Below are 17,088 nucleotides of genomic sequence, written 5' to 3'. Positions count from 1 at the left end.
TACAAAAGGGAAAGCTCAATCCTAACCAAGCAGATTTCACCAAAGATCTGAGTAGAAACCTTAAGAATAAGCAGGACCTCAATAGAGAGGGCGAGGGAAGATAAACTACACCCTTCCATGATGCACCAGAAATATCACAAACTCACAAATTCAAAGAGCAGTTTACATATCATCTAGGCCTACCTTATAGAGATAACCCATCCTGACATGTAATTCTAATCCTCAGTGAAACTCTTCCAGGAAGAAAATAGCTTCCAGCTGTACCAGGACACGCTGATACGTTGTTGGAATGCTCTGGTTATAAAGCTCTTCTAGATAATAAAACAGTATTTTTGTCCTTTCTTCATCATGCTTTGTAAATAGACATTTATTTGAATATGTCTCTTTAAACATGTAACATTAGGTACTAAACACAGAAACTGTAATGAAAATCAACTTTTGAAGACAGAAGGAAGACTCTTTTCCTCTTTGATTAAGATGCTTTAAAAAAATCTGGTTTGGCGAAGCCATCCCCAAACTCGCCTGCTTACCCTTTATAATATACCAAGTCATCCTATTTTCCACATCAAATGGCAATGTCTGATTTCTGCCCCTAAAAAAAAACACTCTGTTTCTGCCTATTACAAAATTTAATAGAGCAGTTTATCACAGTTTTTCATCACTCTTAATATTATATCTCTAAAACATATTTGTTTTTACCTCCCATGAAAGGTCCTTCTTATTTGTAATAGAAACAGCCAAATCATAATTTAAAGTTTGAGGGCAATAATCCACAATCTAAGAAAAATCAAACAAAAACTTTGAACCTGAGTTACATAACCACAATATTTCTAATAGAAAATTTTATCTTTATGTTTCATTTCGAAACAAAATAACAAAATATAACACCTTTAATTAAGAACCAAAAGCATGATAGCACATGTCTGTAGTCTCAGCTACTCAGGAGACTGAGGCAGGAAGATTGCTTGAGCCCAGGAGTTTGAGTTTGAGGTCAGCCTGGGCAACATACTAAGACCCTGTCTTCATGGGTTTTTTTTTTTTGAGAGAGTTTCACTCTTGTCGCCCAGGCTGGAGTGCAATAGCACAATCTCAGCTCGCTGCAACCTCCCCCTCCCAGGTTCAAGCGATTCTCCTGCCTCAGCCTCCCGAGTAGCTGGGATTACAGGTGCCCACCACCACACCTGGCTTATTTTTTTTTTTTTTGTATTTTTAGTAGAGATGGGGTTTCACCATGTTACTCAGGCTAGTCTCGAACTCCTGACCTCAGGTGATCCACCCACCTTGGCCTCCCAAAGTGCTGGGATTACAGGCGTGAGCCACCGTGGCTGGCCAAGACCCTGTCTTTTAAAAAATTAAAAATTAAAGGCCAGGCACGGTGGCTCATGCCTGTAATCCCAGCACTTTGGGAGGCCGAGGCGAGCGGATTACAAGGTCAAGAGATCAAGACCATCCTGGCCAACATGGTGAAACCCCATCTCAACTAAAAATATAAAAATTAGCTGGGCGTGGTGGTGTGCGGCCTGTAGTCCCAGATACTCGGGAGGCTGAGGCAGGAGAATCGCTTGAACCTGGGAGGTGGAGGTTGCAGTGAGCTGTGATCACGCCACTACACTCCAGCCTGGTGACAAAGTGAGACTCCGACTCAAAAAATAAATAAATAAATAAAATAAAAATTTTAAAAAAAGGAAACAGCTAAGAACGACAGTTTAAAATATTAAGACAATAAAGTCCCTGCTTTTTCTATTTTGTAATTTCTTTCTCTCTTTAGTAAAATAATTGCAGTTTTCTTACTATACCATTGAGATAAAACATTTTTAAAGTTATTGAATTAAATTGGCTTTAGAGTAAAACAAAAATTGACTCAAAAAACAATTACTGTGTGCATACTGTGCTCAGAAATGTGACCGGCAACGTAAACTGACAGAACCAATGGCTTTTTAGAAAATAACAAAGTATTTCTGATCCTTTTTTAAGTAGAGAATTTTCTCCCAGCACATCCTATTTCCGATTGTGTGCAAAAAACCTTCCAGCTTACAAATGTTAATTCAGGGGTTGGCAAATAAAGGCCCAGAGGCCAAATCTGGCCCACCACCTGCTTAGTCTGCAAGCTAAGGATGTTTTCTTACATTTTTAAATGGTTGGGGAGAAACAGAAAGAGTATTTTTGAATATGTGAAAATTACATGAAAAATCAGTGTTCAGTGTCAATGTTTCTTTGGTATACAGCCACACCCATTCATTCACTTATTGTACACGGGGCCTTTCAGGCTACAATGGCAGAGTTGCCACGATAAGCATGTGAGGTAATCCATATGTTAATTTGCTCCATTGAGCCACTCCACAATATATACGTATTTCAAAAAATCATGTTGTACATGATATATATAATTTTTATTTGCCAATTTAAAATAATTTTTTAAAGAAGCAGCTACCACAGAGACCATAAGTAGCACTCTCTTTACACACTACAAATTGTCATGAGGCAGTTGTGACTCACTTTTGTCTCCTGCCTGGAAAGCCTAAATATTTACAATGTGAGCTTTTAGAGAAAAATGTTCTTCAAACCTGGAATAATTAATATAGTTATTCATCATTCCTTGAAGAACTTAGTATAATGGCAGTCTCTATGAGTCAGAGCTATCAAGTAACTTACTAGATTTCTTGAATCTTATCATGATATTAGTGTTTCTTTTTGTCAAGTCTCATATATTTATATTATGTATTAATTTTTAAAAATACATTATCTGGGCCAGCTGTAGTGGCTCATGTCTGTCATCCTAGCCCTCTGGGAGGCCAAGGTAGGAGGATCACTTGAGCCCACGACTTCAAGACCAGCCTGGGCAACATAGCAAGACCCTGTCTCTACAAAAGTAAAACAAAATATTAGCAAGGCATGGTGGCACGCACTTGTAGTCCCAGCTGGGCAGGGGAATCACTTAAGCCTAGGAGTTCAAGGCTGCAGTGAGCTATGATCACACGACTGCACTCTAGCCTGGGTGACAGAGCAAGATCCTGTCTTTAAAAATAATTTTTTAATGAAATGAAATAAAATATAAAAACATTTATCAAAGTGTGCTCCACAAAACGGAAAAGGGATACTGTTTTCTCACATTCCTTCAATCCGTCAAAAATTAAAGACCTACTGCATACAAATGAAGGTTGCTAGGAATTCAAAATAAATAAGATGTAATTCCTGGCTCCACGTAATTGCATTCTAGTAGAGAGACACAGTATTCCAGTAGATTGTTGCCACTAAAGGAAAAGCCAAAGCAATGACAGTAACCTTTGCCATTTCATAATGTCATACAGACATTTAAAAAATATCACCTCTGTCTGCATTAATGGCAAGTTATACACTTAAATAGATAAAGCAACAAGGCTTGACAAACACATTTATCCATCAATACTTTCAAGCAAAGCATTAGCGTTACATAAGCAATTAACCTTGACCAACACGGGTATAAACAAAAATGCTGATTAAGAACTTACTAATTATCCTTCCCAACTTCAGAAGTGTAGCTGGCATCTGGTTTTTAACTATGATAAATATACACCAACTCATCATAGGTTATTAACACATAAGTGAAAAGAAATATTTAACCAAATGGCTACGAATGAAGAACATGATAAACAAATATCATCATTAAAAATCCAAACAATGAGTTGATTTGTTTGAAAGCCCAAGTGTCCTACAAACATCACTTTATTTGAAGGTAGAGAAATATTTCTGAGAATAATTGTCTCCTGAATCAACTTCGAGATTCAATCCGTTGTAATAAAGACAACATATATAAATCATAGACGCATGACACCGTTTCATAATGAGGATGCCAGGATCTGCGTGCAGTTAAGTATCCTAGCTGTTTGCCTGCTTTACTTAACACCAGAAGAGAAGTATAATCCCAACAGCTAAGTATTCTAGCAGCTGTTGTGAGCAGAGTAGAGAGATGTGGCATGTAGCAGTCACCGCCACACGTAAATACACAAGCACCCCGGTGACTGGAGGTTAGCAATCCTGGTGTGCCTGCTCGCTTTTAGTGTTAAATATTTAATGGCATATTTTTCCTTAATGGAACCCAGGCACATCTGATCAGTCACTGGGATCATTTAGTAATGCAGTCAAAGTTATCATACTGCCATTTCACATCAACTTTGTAATTAGATAATCCATCACTTTATTAATTCAAAAGATTGCTTTCTTTACTACTTTATAGCAGGCTGCAGTAGTGAAACCCAACAGAGCTCATCACAAAAAAGGCTCTAAAATCTGGTCCTACATGAACTTGAAACCCTCAGGTGACAAACACAGACACACTCCTGACCTTTCAAAACAACAGAGGTAATACTCTTCCCACAAATTAGCCCACCAACAACAATGAAATAACAGAGCACCAGTGTATCCAGAATGAGATGGTTAACAGAACTGAAAATTTAAGATTAAAAGCTGAATATAACATCATCAACTTTGTTCTCGCTTTTTATTGAGGTACACTGTTCACCAGAGGATGAAAAAGATATACAAAAAAGTCATTTAGTAATTTTCCCTCCATGCTGATTTATATACTTCACTAAAATTATGAGGGAGGTTATAGCAGAATATCACATCCATTATTTATGATCACTCTAAATGTAAAGGCACATACTGGCCAAACACAAGCATGTAATCTTGAATATAATATCACGATTTTCTCTTGCTTTATTTCTAACATACCACAAAATATTAAATCACAATTTCTTATCATATTATGAATTGGTAAGATTCTCGTTTTAACACCTTCACAGCTTCTCCAATTTAAAAAAAAAAAAGAATTCTCCAATAAAAAATAATTTACTCAGAATGAAACCGTAAAATTTAAATATCATAGTACCAAAAACACCCTCTAAAATACTCACTTTCCAATCTATGCAACCAGTACATATTGCAAAACCAGCTACAGCTAATATAATTAAAAATTAGATTTTGGAAAAGCAAGCTCCGGAGGTCACATACGTGCCCTAAAGAACAAAAATAACATGCTACCAGGAGAACTATTAATTTGAAAGAAAGAAGGAGAGAACATCATCTCAAACAGATGTGGAATTTCTAATCAAAAAAATTCTGTGGCAGTTGCACAACATTATAAAGTTCAACAGTACTTTGCAGAGCTCCGGAAACACTAACAATGGCATATGTTCTGTGGTCAGGAAGGTCACTTTTATTCTTGTTGCCGCCAATCTAATGCCTGTTTTTGAAACATTCTATGCAACTAGTCTATTTTCTATTTTATTGTTCAGATTTTACCACATTTCTAATCAGGCTGCCAAATAAATTTTTAGAAAAGAAAGTTATAAGCCCAGAAAAAATATATATATATTTTTCTAGAACTCTGTACAATAATCCCTAAAGAAATCTTTTATGTGCATAAAAAAAATCTCAAAACAAATTCTACTGAAATTACGTTGAGACTATCAATAACCATTGCCAATAATTATCAATGGACATTTTAAGGGATAGAATAGAGAAATACAATACATTCCATGGCATTTCAATTAATTAGAACATGACAACTGAAGCACGCTTAATTCCATCCTTTTAAGATGCATGTGTGAGAAAGATTTCCATCATCAAGGGAAGCCTACTTTTACATTTCCCACGTGAAATTCCAAGAAACTACTTTGATATCATGGAGTTTCTAAGAATGTTGGCAACAGTACATGATTTCTGTCCACAATGGCTATGACTGAAACTAAGCCTCAAGAAAAGACACCATTGCCTGTTTGCAAAATTTCTTCTCAACAAAACAGGTAATTCTCAGGATCTCAAGAGACACCAGCACTGGGCACAACTGTGAGCAACCATCTGAGACTCTAGTTTACAAACAGTGGCAGACTGTGCTCTTGGCTAGACGACAGCACAGGGAGATTTAAAACACCGAAGTTCTATAATCCAATAAAAATAAAGCTGAGAGGTGGGAGCAACAGTAGTAGAAATTAATAACGTGTCAGACACTACTAAGTACGTTATAGTTGATCCTCCTTGAGATCTATGAAGTAGATATTAGTATTTCCATTTACAGATAAGAAAATTGAGATGGAGAAAATTTTATTTACTTGACTGAGGAAAATGACCTAACCATCATATTATTCAGCCTCCCATTTAAATTTGGCCTCTCTCTAACTGTAATTTTTGTTTGTTTTGAGTTGGGGTCTCACTCTGTCCCCCAAGCAGCACTCATGGTTCTCTGCAGTCTCAAACTCCGGGGCTCAAGCAATCCTCCCATCTCAGCACACCAAGCAGCTAATTGTAATTTTCTGAGTTTCGAAGGATATATTTATGCTTAGGAGTATATACATTTTCTATATTTGTAGCAAATGTTTCGGACCCAATCAGTACACCGAATCACAGCATTTGTCATGCCATGATAAATCTTTTTGAGACAGGGTCTCACTTTGTAGTCCAGGCTGGAGTGCAGTGGTAAGATCACAGCTCACTGCAGCCTCGACTTCCTAGACTCAAGCAATCCTCCCACCTCAGCCTCCCAAGTAGCTGGAACTACAGGTGTGTACCACCCTGCGCTCAGCCAATTTTTTTTTTAAGTTTTTTTGTAAAGATGGCATCTCGCTATGTTGCCCAGGCTGGTCTCAAACTCCTGGGCTCAAGTGATCCTCCTGCCTCAGCATACCAAAGTGCTAGGACTATAGGGATGAGCCACTGTGCCTGACCAATAAATCCATTTCAAAATCTAACAGGTGCTGGGTGGGGTGGCTCACACCAGTAATCCCAGCACTTTGAGAGGCCGAGGTGGGCGGATCACTTGAGGTCAGGAGTTTGAGACCAGCCTGGCCAACATGACAAAACCCCATCTCTACTAAAAATACAAAAATTAGCCAGGTGTGGTGGCGCATGCCTGTAATCCCAGCTACTCAGGAGGCTGAGGCACAAGACTCACTTGAAAACCAGGAGGCAGAGGTGCAGTGAGCCGAGATCACGCTACTGCACTCCAGCCTGGGCAACAGGGTGAGACCCTATTCCCAAAGGGGGTGGAAAAAAACTCAAAGGAAATTTTGTTTGAAAATGGAAGTGGAGATTAAAAAAAAAAAAAAAAAAGTGTGTGGTAGAGAGGAGAAACGGCTTGTAGAGATGGAGACATACATCTTCTCTTCTCTAAACAATGTGAAAAAGAGCCAGCAGAGATGAAATTGGTCTTTATTTTTTATAAGCATATAAATAATCACATCTCCTGTGTTCATCTGTATATGCCCGGTGCACTTCCTATCCTTTCAACACCTTCATTGCTGTCTGTGGAAATTAACACCTTTCACTGCTCACACTTTACACTTTTATCTCCGTTCAGCCACACACCCCCCAGGGAACATACAATCTAAGTTTAAAAAAAAAAAAACTATGCAAATAAAGCTGCAAGTAATTTGCTCTAGCCTCTCCATCCACCAGATTATCACTCAGCATCCCCTCCTCTAGAGAAATTCTGGGAGTATCCCTACCCTCACTTTCTATTACATTTAGTGCAAAACAAACATTTTAAACATCAAGCTCTTATTGTAACTCTACTGTAATTACTAAATATAACTGAAATCTGTATTCCACAGGTAACAACTTCCTTTGAAAACCTTCTCTGGAGGAGGTTGATATATTTCCCTCAGGAGGTTGGAGGAATCAACACCCTCACTCCCCAATAGCATTTCTAGACCACTGTATATCACTGTTTCCCAACACCAGCCTCGCTTTTGAAATTTACGTCAGTTTCCACTTCTGATATGAGGTCCTCCTTGACACCCACCCCTAGAAAAATTCCTCCTTCCTATGGCTCATGTTACTCAGTTTTTACAGCCAGGCAACAAATTCATAAGTGGACAGGATATATCTATACAGAAAACTCCACAATCAAACCCCAATTGCTATTAGGGTGTGTGTGTATTAACACTGGTGCTAAGAGTCAGAGTCAGACTAACACTGGTGGTAAGAAGTGGGATGAAAAGGAGGAATATCAGGGAATATGACCGGGAAAATTACAAGTAACAGAAGAAATTTTCCAGGTAAAATTAAGGCTTACACAGCAGATGCACATTCAGCATTGAGAACCCGGTCCGACAGGAAAGACACACCATTTTTCCGCCAGAAACTCCAGTGTTCAAAATACAAACTGCCAACTTTTCAGGCATTAATCATGAGTTTCCATTAGAAAAAGCCATCAGCTCACCAGACGATGGAATATGCTCTCAGGATTAAGAACTTTCTCATCCTCCCTGAACCCTTTCCTTTCAGGCGAAGTGCAAGTTTGATAAAGATATGCATATTCTTCAAGTAAGACTTTTGACCTGCTGAAGTTTTCTGCCTTGATAGATAATTTTGAGATTTAGAATTAGCCACATACTTCTACAACCCTGTGTCAAGAGTATTTTGTACACACTAGACCTGCAAATAAATAAATGAAAGTCTGCTGTACTTGCTAAGCAAATTCAGATTCAACTAACAAACACCTCTCAGCAGGGCAAGAGACTTGGTAAGAAAAGACTAATTCTAATCAAGGTTTAAAACTCCGAAGAGAAAGAACATCTGTGTGAACTGTAAGTATTAAAAATGACAGATATAAAATGAGTCTGAGAATTAGGGAAACCAGCTGATAGAAATATGAAGATTCATTCTACTAGTCCCTCTATTTTTGTGTGTGCTTGAAAATGTCCATAATTTAAAAGTCAAAAAAATTAAGACATAAGCAATTTTAGAAAAGCTCTCAGAATTCCATATGCCTTTCAATGAAAATTAGATGGGCTAAAACTGGCCGGGTGCGGTAGCTCACGTCTGTAATCCCAGCACGTTGGGAGGCCAAGGCAGGCGGATCATCCGAGGTCAGGAGATTGAGACCAGCCTGGCCAACGTGGTGCAACGTTGTCTCTACCAAAAATACAAAAAGTAGCCAGGTATGGTGGCAGGCGCCTGTAATCCCAGCTCCTTGGGAGGCTGAGGCAGCAGAATCGCTTGAACCCGGGAGGCGGAGGTTGCAGTGAGCCGATGTTGTGCCACTGCACCCTAGCCTGGGCGACAAGAGCGAAAACTCCATCTCAAAAAAAAAAAAAAAAAAAAGGATGGGCTAAAACATAAGCTTAGTATGTCTGTTATCTGCACAGAACCTGAATGAATGTAAATGAGAGGAACCAAAAGAAAAACATAAAACAAGATCTTGTTTATCGAGGCCAGGTATAGCCAGCCTTGTTGACAGCGTAAATTCAGAAGTCAGCAGCTTCCTCTGTATGTACAGTCAGTCGGGTATAGTTGCATGTTGACCCGCTTTCCACAGCCTAACGAACTGACTTTTGAATTTACGCTGTGAAGAAGGCTGGCTTTACCTGGCCTCAATAAACAAAATCCTGTTTTATGTTATTTTTCTATGGTGCCCGTTTCTTCTCTTTGATTAATTAATTTTATACCAGAGTAAAATGAGGAGAGGAGCAGTAGACTGGGATAAAAATCTCTGCCCAGGGATCTTCACCCAGTTCCGGTGTGCTTGATGTGACTTGCACCATCACACACCGTCAACATTCTGAGCTCAGTGACTCATCCCTGAAAGCTGCAGGATCTATTTAGGTTAATTTAGGATCTTTCATGAACAAGGAAGGAGAAGGAGTCGGGGGCGGGAAGGAGGGAGAAGGAGTCGGGGGGCAGGAAGGAGGGAGAAGGAGTCGGGGGGCAGGAAGGAGGGAGAAGGAGTCGGGGGGCAGGAAGGAGGAGAAGGGTAAGCATTATATTAAAAATTGGTCCACTTAATCATAGCAACAGAATTTTCCCCCTATACAACATGGAGAGAATTTCATTATAAAATATACATGAGACTAAAATCTTCAGAAAGAAAGAAGAACTGGGATAGTAATTCACATTTTACATGTAGCAACAGAAAGTATTTTAAAATATTTTTCATGGATATTAATAACCTCAGTAATTATCACTGGAGCATTTTCCAACAATAGAAATAATTACCACAGAATAGCCACAAACTTAACACTAGGAATGAGGTAATAATCATCATAAGGTATATTTTTATCTTTCAGTAGGTGTTCGTGTTTATAGTGTTGAACGTGAAAACAGCCTTGGGCACGGTACATGATACTACTACAGGTTATAATTTTCAGAAGCATATGAAATAGATGAGAAAGTTTTCAGATGCACTGTAAGAAATCAGTAAATTTTGAAATCAATTTTAAATTACAGATAACCAGAATATAATGCTAAGATGACATTAATCAGAAAATCATAAAAATATACCATACAGAATAAAAATACATTTGAGAAAAACTGGAATAAATCTCCAGCAATCAAACCAATTACATTTAATTTTTCAGAAAACAGTCAATTTTAAAACATGCCTTAAAATATTAATGGCATAAATATATCTTCAAATGTGTGTTTGCAAATTACAAAATAAGTGGCAAAATTGTCAAAAGTAAAGTTTTACTTGTTATTAAATTGTGATCAACATTAAAACAAATGCAAACACACAATGTGAGAAAGCGAGGACAGCAGATCCATAGCAGTGAGGGGGTGTTTCTGTCATCCCTATCCCAGGGTAAATATCAAGAAGCAATCATTTCATACCTATGGGCTAGTGAAGAAAAAAAAAAAATCAGTCATTGCACTCTTCCTCCCTAGGCCAAGATAAACCCTCGGAATCATTTAAAAAAAAAAAAAAATTTCAGGAGGCCGGGCGTGGCAGTTTGCTCCTGTAATCCCAGCACTTTGGGAGGCCGAGGCGGGTGGATCACCTGAGGTCAGGAGTTCAAGACCATCCTGGGCAACATGGTGAAACTCCATCTCTACAAAAAAAAAAAAAAAATACAAAAATTAGCTGGGCGTGGTGGCTCATGCCTGTAATCCCAGCTACTCAGAATGCTGAGGCATGAGACTCGCTTGATTCTGGGAGGCGGAGATTGCAGTGAGCCGAGATCGCCCCACTACACTCAAGCCTGGGTGACAGAGCGAGACTCTGTCTAAAAACAAAAAAGAAAAGAAAAGAAATGGATTTCAATAAATTTTTCATTTCAAAGACAGGCTCTATGCTTAAACAACCACCATAAAACTCAATGAATGCAATGCAACGGCAAACAAGTCCATTCACAAAAAATAATGGGATATGCTATTTTCTTCTGAGAAAAGAAAGCATACTCTTTCTTCCAAGGGTACACTTTGAGAATTGACAATGAACGTACTCAGGCAATAACAAGAATATTAATCAAACAGAAAAATTCATACCCTTCTCAATGCACACAATACATTCTCTCATGCTCTACTCACTATGATAAGGAAGTAATATAAGGCATTAAGGGTCTTGAATTTCCTGTCAAGATTCTCGACATTTTTGTAACCAACGACAAAATAAGGAGCAAATGGTTGATGTATGGAATTAGCAAAGAGCAAACTTAACACTTACTTTTGCAAAGGCTTCAAAAAGGTCAAAGGCAGGTGGCAGCTGAGAGGCATCCTGTATTTCTTCTCTCATGAAATGTTGAAATGTCATTACGAGTTGCCTGAGGCCCTCTTTCTTATCTTCAGTCAGTTTCTTAATATCTTTTTTAAAGAGAAAATAAATAGCACAATCTCAAACTAAACTTCTGAAGGATAATTTTCAAGTGTTCAATGCTGGCTGTTAAACCAGATATTTCCTACCTTACATTGGATTTTGACAAAGAGCAAATACATATTGTTTTATCTTTTGACAACTAAATATGATGCATATGTTATCAATTAAATTATGCCAAATTTTATCTGCAATGTAAGATCAAACACCTATCAAAACATAAGTACGCACATATATGAAAAAGCATTAAAACCAAAATCAGTGAGGTTGTGTGTTAACAGATTTTCTACATCATTCTGTACACACATACAAATAATTATCAGTTCTTATTAAGTCAGTAAACTTAAGCAGACTTTTCCATGAAATAATTTACAACTAGGTCATGACTAAACTAATAAATAGCATCACCTCTAAGGCAAAAAGACAGAAAATAAGAACTAAAAAGTTCAGATAAAGTTCAAATAGGTTAAATTTGTCATATGGCTAGTACATCATGAATAGAACAGGGATCAAGCACAGCAATTTCAACTTCAAGTTATCTGAGTTGAATAAACAAGATAAAAGAGGCTGGCGCCGTGGCTCACGCCTGTAACCCCAACACTTTGGGAGGCCAAGACGGGCAGATCACTTGAGGTCAGTAGTTCGAGAGCAGCCTGGCCAACATGGTGAAACCCCATCTCTACTAAAAATATAAAAATTAGCAGGGCGTGGTGGTGTGCGCCTGTAATCCTAGCTACTCGGGAGGCTGAGGCAGGAGAATCACTTGAACCCAGGAGGTGGAGGTTGCAGTGAGCCAACATCACGCCACTGCACTCCAGCCTGGACAAAAAGAGAGACTCCATCTCCAAAAAACAAAGACAAAAAACAAGATATGATGTGGCATCAACCCAAACAGAAGGAGATGGTTCTAAAACAAAAGAAGAAAAAAAGTTCTAATGCCAATACTACCCCCTTTAAATATCATTTTCAATTATACCACAAATGGGGTGTTAAGGCTAAAAGGATACAACAGGTCAATTAATAACATTTGAGAGCATTTCACTTAAGGTCATGTGTATGACACTAGTACTGAGTAGGGCTAATGTGAAGAGTAAAACCCATGGTAACAGATGTTAATTACCTAGCAGTAATATAACAAGAAAATTTGAATACTTTGCTGTCTTTTAAAACTTGAAAAGATACATCAAGTTGAACTATAGCATAACTCTGTTGCTTATGTCTATGCATAGTCTTTAGATTACTTATTCAACAGAATAATTAACCCAATGATTTCTTTTTTTTTCTATTTTATATGCTTGTTAATTTTTTTTTGATGGTAAATATGTTTTTTTAATTAATTTATTTTTTCTTTTATAATTATTATATTTTAAGTTTTAGGGTATATGTGCACAATGTGCAGGTTAGTTACATATGTATACATGTGCCATGTTGGTGTGCTGCACCCATTAACTCGTCATTTAGCATTAGGTATATATCCTAATGCTATCTCTCCCCACTCCCCCCACCCCACAACAGTCCCCAGAGTGTGATGTTCCCCTTCCTGTGTCCATGTGTTCTCATTGTTCAATTCCCACCTATGAATGAGAATATGCGGTGTTTGGTTTTTTGTTCTTGCGATAGATTACTGAGAATGATGATTTCCAATTTCATCCATGTCCCTACAAAGGACACGAACTCATCATGTTTTATGGCTACATAGTATTCCACGGTGTATATTGCCACATTTTCTTAATCCAGTCTATCATTGTTGGACATTTGGGTTGGTTCCAAGTCTTTGCTATTGTGAATAGTGCCACAATAAACATACGTGTGCATGTGTCTTTATAGCAGCATGATTTATAATCCTTTGGGTATATACCCAGTAATGGGATGGCTGGGTCAAATGGTATTTCTAGTTCTAGATCCCTGAGGAATCGCCACACTGACTTCCACAATGGTTGAACTAGTTTACAGTCCCACCAACAGTGTAAAAGTGTTCCTATTTCTCCACATCCTCTCCAGCACCTGTTGTTTCCTGACTTTTTAATGATTGCCATTCTAACTGGTGTGAGATGGTATCTCACTGTGGTTTTGATTTGCATTTCTCTGATGGCCAGTGATTGTGAGCATTTTTTCATGTGTTTTTTGGCTGCATAAATGTCTTCTTTTGAGAAGTGTCTGCTCATGTCCTTCGCCCACTTTTTGATGGGGTTGTTTGTTTTTTTCTTGTTAATTTGTTTGAGTTCATTGTAGATTCTGGATATTAGCCCTTTGTCAGATGAGTAGGTTGCAAAAATTTTCTCCCATTTTGTAGGCTGCCTGTTCACTCTGATGGTAGTTTCTTTTGCTGTGCAGAAGCTCTTTAGTTTAATCAGATCCCATTTGTCAATTTTTGCTTTTGTTGCCATTGCTTTTCTTAAATAATAATTTATTATCATGGGAACTTTGGATCCCACAACCTTATATAAATCTGTACTAGATCATCTTCTTGTCTCCATCCAGAAGTATTAAACTGTGCAGCAAATTTACTGTATGTGCCCTGGCTAGTTTTGAGTTGAAATCACTTACAACCTTAATGAAAAGGATCTGCGCCAACACAAAATCAAAACGAAACCTACCTTTGCTCAACACTCAGATATGGGAAGCTTTTTAAGTCATCACAAGAAGGTGGCTACCTACATGGTAGTTTCGGAGAAGAATGACGCTCCACACTGCCACAGAGACTGAGTCATCTGTTCCTTCTACCTTCCTTAATATCTAAAAGATCAGTAACCCTAAAAGCTCTGTGGAATCCCCCTGTTCACTAATCACTCTTCTCTGACATCAAAAAGAAACCAGAACAGGAAACCAAGAGACAGAAGAAGGGAAACAGGGAAGAAAAAAAGAAGAAAAATGATTTTTGTCAACTGGACTAATGGTTACACTACCCCATGTAACCTGAACATCTTCATGGCGCTTTACTAACCCCTATCAGGACGAAGCTACCCTGGAATAAGTGAAATAAACCAGTGTGACAGTTGTATATAAAAATAAATTTTGTTAGGTTTGCATCACATTATAAAGAAACAGGAAAACATAGTTAAAAATAAATCCATTCCCCAACTCAGCAAACAAATTATAGAAACTTTTTTAAGATGCTGATAGACAATCACTTACTTGACTCCAGATCATAAAATGAGTAAAGCTTCTCTGATTCTGAAGGTGCTCCATCCATCTGTGAAGGAAAAGGGGAAAACGCCAATAACAATTTCAAGTGTTCCAATATATAAACAAATAAGTTTGAGTACCTTTGTATATTTAAATGAAAGTCCATCAAAAAGAACATTTTCTACATATTCTTTCTATTCATCACTCTCATTAGACTGAATTAATCAACAACTTTAAAATAAAAATTTAACTTGTATCTTCACTCAACAGTTTAATCTCCAAATGCAAAACTCTTGTACAAAAAGTTCCCATATTTTTATATTCATAAAACCCTCTATAAAATCCTGTACCAGCCAAAAGAGTCAGTAAACAATAGGAAAAGGTGGGGCATGGTAGCTCACACCTATAATCCCCGGTACTTTGGGAGGCCGAGGCAGGCAGATTGCTTTAGCCCAGGAGTTCAAGGCTAGCCTGGGCAACATGGCGAAACCCTATGCCTAAAAAACATACAAAAATTAGCCAGGCATGGTGGCATGCACCTGTAGTCCCAGCTACTCAGCAGGCTGAGGAGGGAGAATCACTTGAGCCCAGCAGTTCAAGCTTGCAATGAGCTATGATTGTGCTACTATACTCCAGCCTGGGTAACAGAGCAAGTCCCTGTCTCAAAAAAGAAACAAAGGAGAAGGACAAATCGGGAGCCTACAATAATTTGAGAAAGATATTCACACTAAAGATGGGTAAAAAAATCTAAAAGGCTTCACCACAGCAAGATTTCACAGAGTTTACTGTTTTGCCACTTACGAAAAAGGGCCGAAGAAATCACTTCAATGAATTCTAGGAAATAAGATAAGTACTCTTCCAGTCAATATTAATTATGTATGTGTATCTTCCTTGAAGAGGAAAGTAGAAAATGACATGCTTGCCCTGTGCATTAGTTTATAATACCCAAGTTATAAAGGCAATGTAACAGAGATTACTACCATCTCATACCTCAAAGATAGGACCTCCTCCATCTTTATTCCCACAAGAAGATAGCAGGACCTTCAAAGAAAGGCTGTGTACCTCTTCACTGCTACAGATTCCATGATTAACAGGAAAAGAACAAATTTTTTTGTCTAAGACACTCCCTGGAATAATCTACCTTCTACATTAACATAGGGTTAATTTCAGCCTTAAATAGGAATAACACAGGCATACCTCATTTTATCACACTTCACTTTATAGTGCTTTGCAGACATTGCACTGAAGATTTACATCATCGAACAAGTCTATCCATGCCATTTTTCTAACAACACGTGCTCACTTTGTGTCTATGTGTGACATTTTGGAATTCTCACAATATTTCAAACTTTTGATTATTATTATATCTGTTACTGTGGCCTGTGATCAGAGATCTTTAATGTTACTACTGTAATTGTTTTGGGTACCACAAACCATCCCCATATAAGACCACAAACTTAATCAATAAATGTTGTGCATGTTCTCACTGCTCCGCCGACCGGCTATTCCCACTGCCTGGCTATTCCCCTATCTCTTCCCTCTCCTCGGGTCTCTGTATTCTCTGACACGACAATATTGAAATTAGGCCAATTAATAACATTACAATGACCTATAAGTGAAAGGACGAGTCACACATCTCTCATTTTAAATCAAAAGCTAGAAATGAGTAAGCTTAGTGAGAAAGAAATATTGAAAGCTGATATAGACCATAAGTCAGGCCTCTTGCACCAAACAGCCAAGTTGTCAACACAAGGGAGAGTTCTGAAAGAAAATGAAAAGAGCTACTCCCATGAACACATGAGTGATAAGAAAGCACAACAGTCTTATTGCTAATCTAGAGAAAGTCTGAGTGGCCTGGATATAGAAGATCAAAACAGCCACAATATTCCCTTGAGCCAAAGCCTAATCCAGAGGAAAGCCCTAACTTGCTTCAATTCTATGAAGGCTGAGAGAGGGGAGAAAATTGCAGAAGAAAAGCTGGAAGTTAACAGAGGTTGGTTCATAAGGTTTAAGGAAAGAAGCCATCTCCATAACATAAAAGCATGAGGTGGCCAGGTGCAGTGGCTTCCGCCCATAATCTCAGCACTTTGGAAGGCCAAGGCGGGCAGATCACCTGAGGTCAGGAGCTCGAGACCAGCCTGGCCAACATGGTGAAACTCTGTCTCTACTAAAAGTACAAAAAATTTAGCTGGCCACGGTGGTGGGCGCCTGTAGTCCCAGCTACTCAGGAGGCTGAGGCAGGACAATCGCTTGAGCCTAAGAGGCGGAGGTTGCAGTGAGCCAAGCTCACGCCACTGCACCCCAGCCTGGGTGACAAAGCAAGACTCCATCTCAAAACATACATACATACATAAATCTAAAAAAGTGCAAGGTGAAGCAGCAAGTGCTGATATAGA

The 17,088-nt window shown here is 38.4% G+C and overlaps 1 protein-coding gene across 3 annotated transcripts in view; it reads right to left on the bottom strand.

Annotated features, from left to right (window-relative positions):
• Positions 1–17,088, bottom strand: part of SMYD3 (SET and MYND domain containing 3) — a 753,414-nt gene that overhangs the window by 564,056 nt on the left and 172,270 nt on the right. For all 3 annotated transcript variants that reach the window (XM_019032483.4, XM_055373981.2, XM_055373976.2), the window contains exons 4-5: positions 14,702–14,759; positions 11,420–11,556 (exon numbers count right to left, since the gene is read on the bottom strand). In XM_019032483.4, coding sequence (XP_018888028.3) covers positions 11,420–11,556; positions 14,702–14,759 — 195 coding nt within the window. The remainder of the gene's footprint in view (positions 1–11,419; positions 11,557–14,701; positions 14,760–17,088) is intronic.

The sequence above is a fragment of the Gorilla gorilla genome, chromosome 1 (assembly GCF_029281585.2).
Source record: "Gorilla gorilla gorilla isolate KB3781 chromosome 1, NHGRI_mGorGor1-v2.1_pri, whole genome shotgun sequence".
NCBI lineage: Eukaryota > Metazoa > Chordata > Mammalia > Primates > Hominidae > Gorilla > Gorilla gorilla.
Note: the sequence above shows the minus strand (reverse complement) of the source record. Positions and strands in the feature narration are given on the sequence as shown.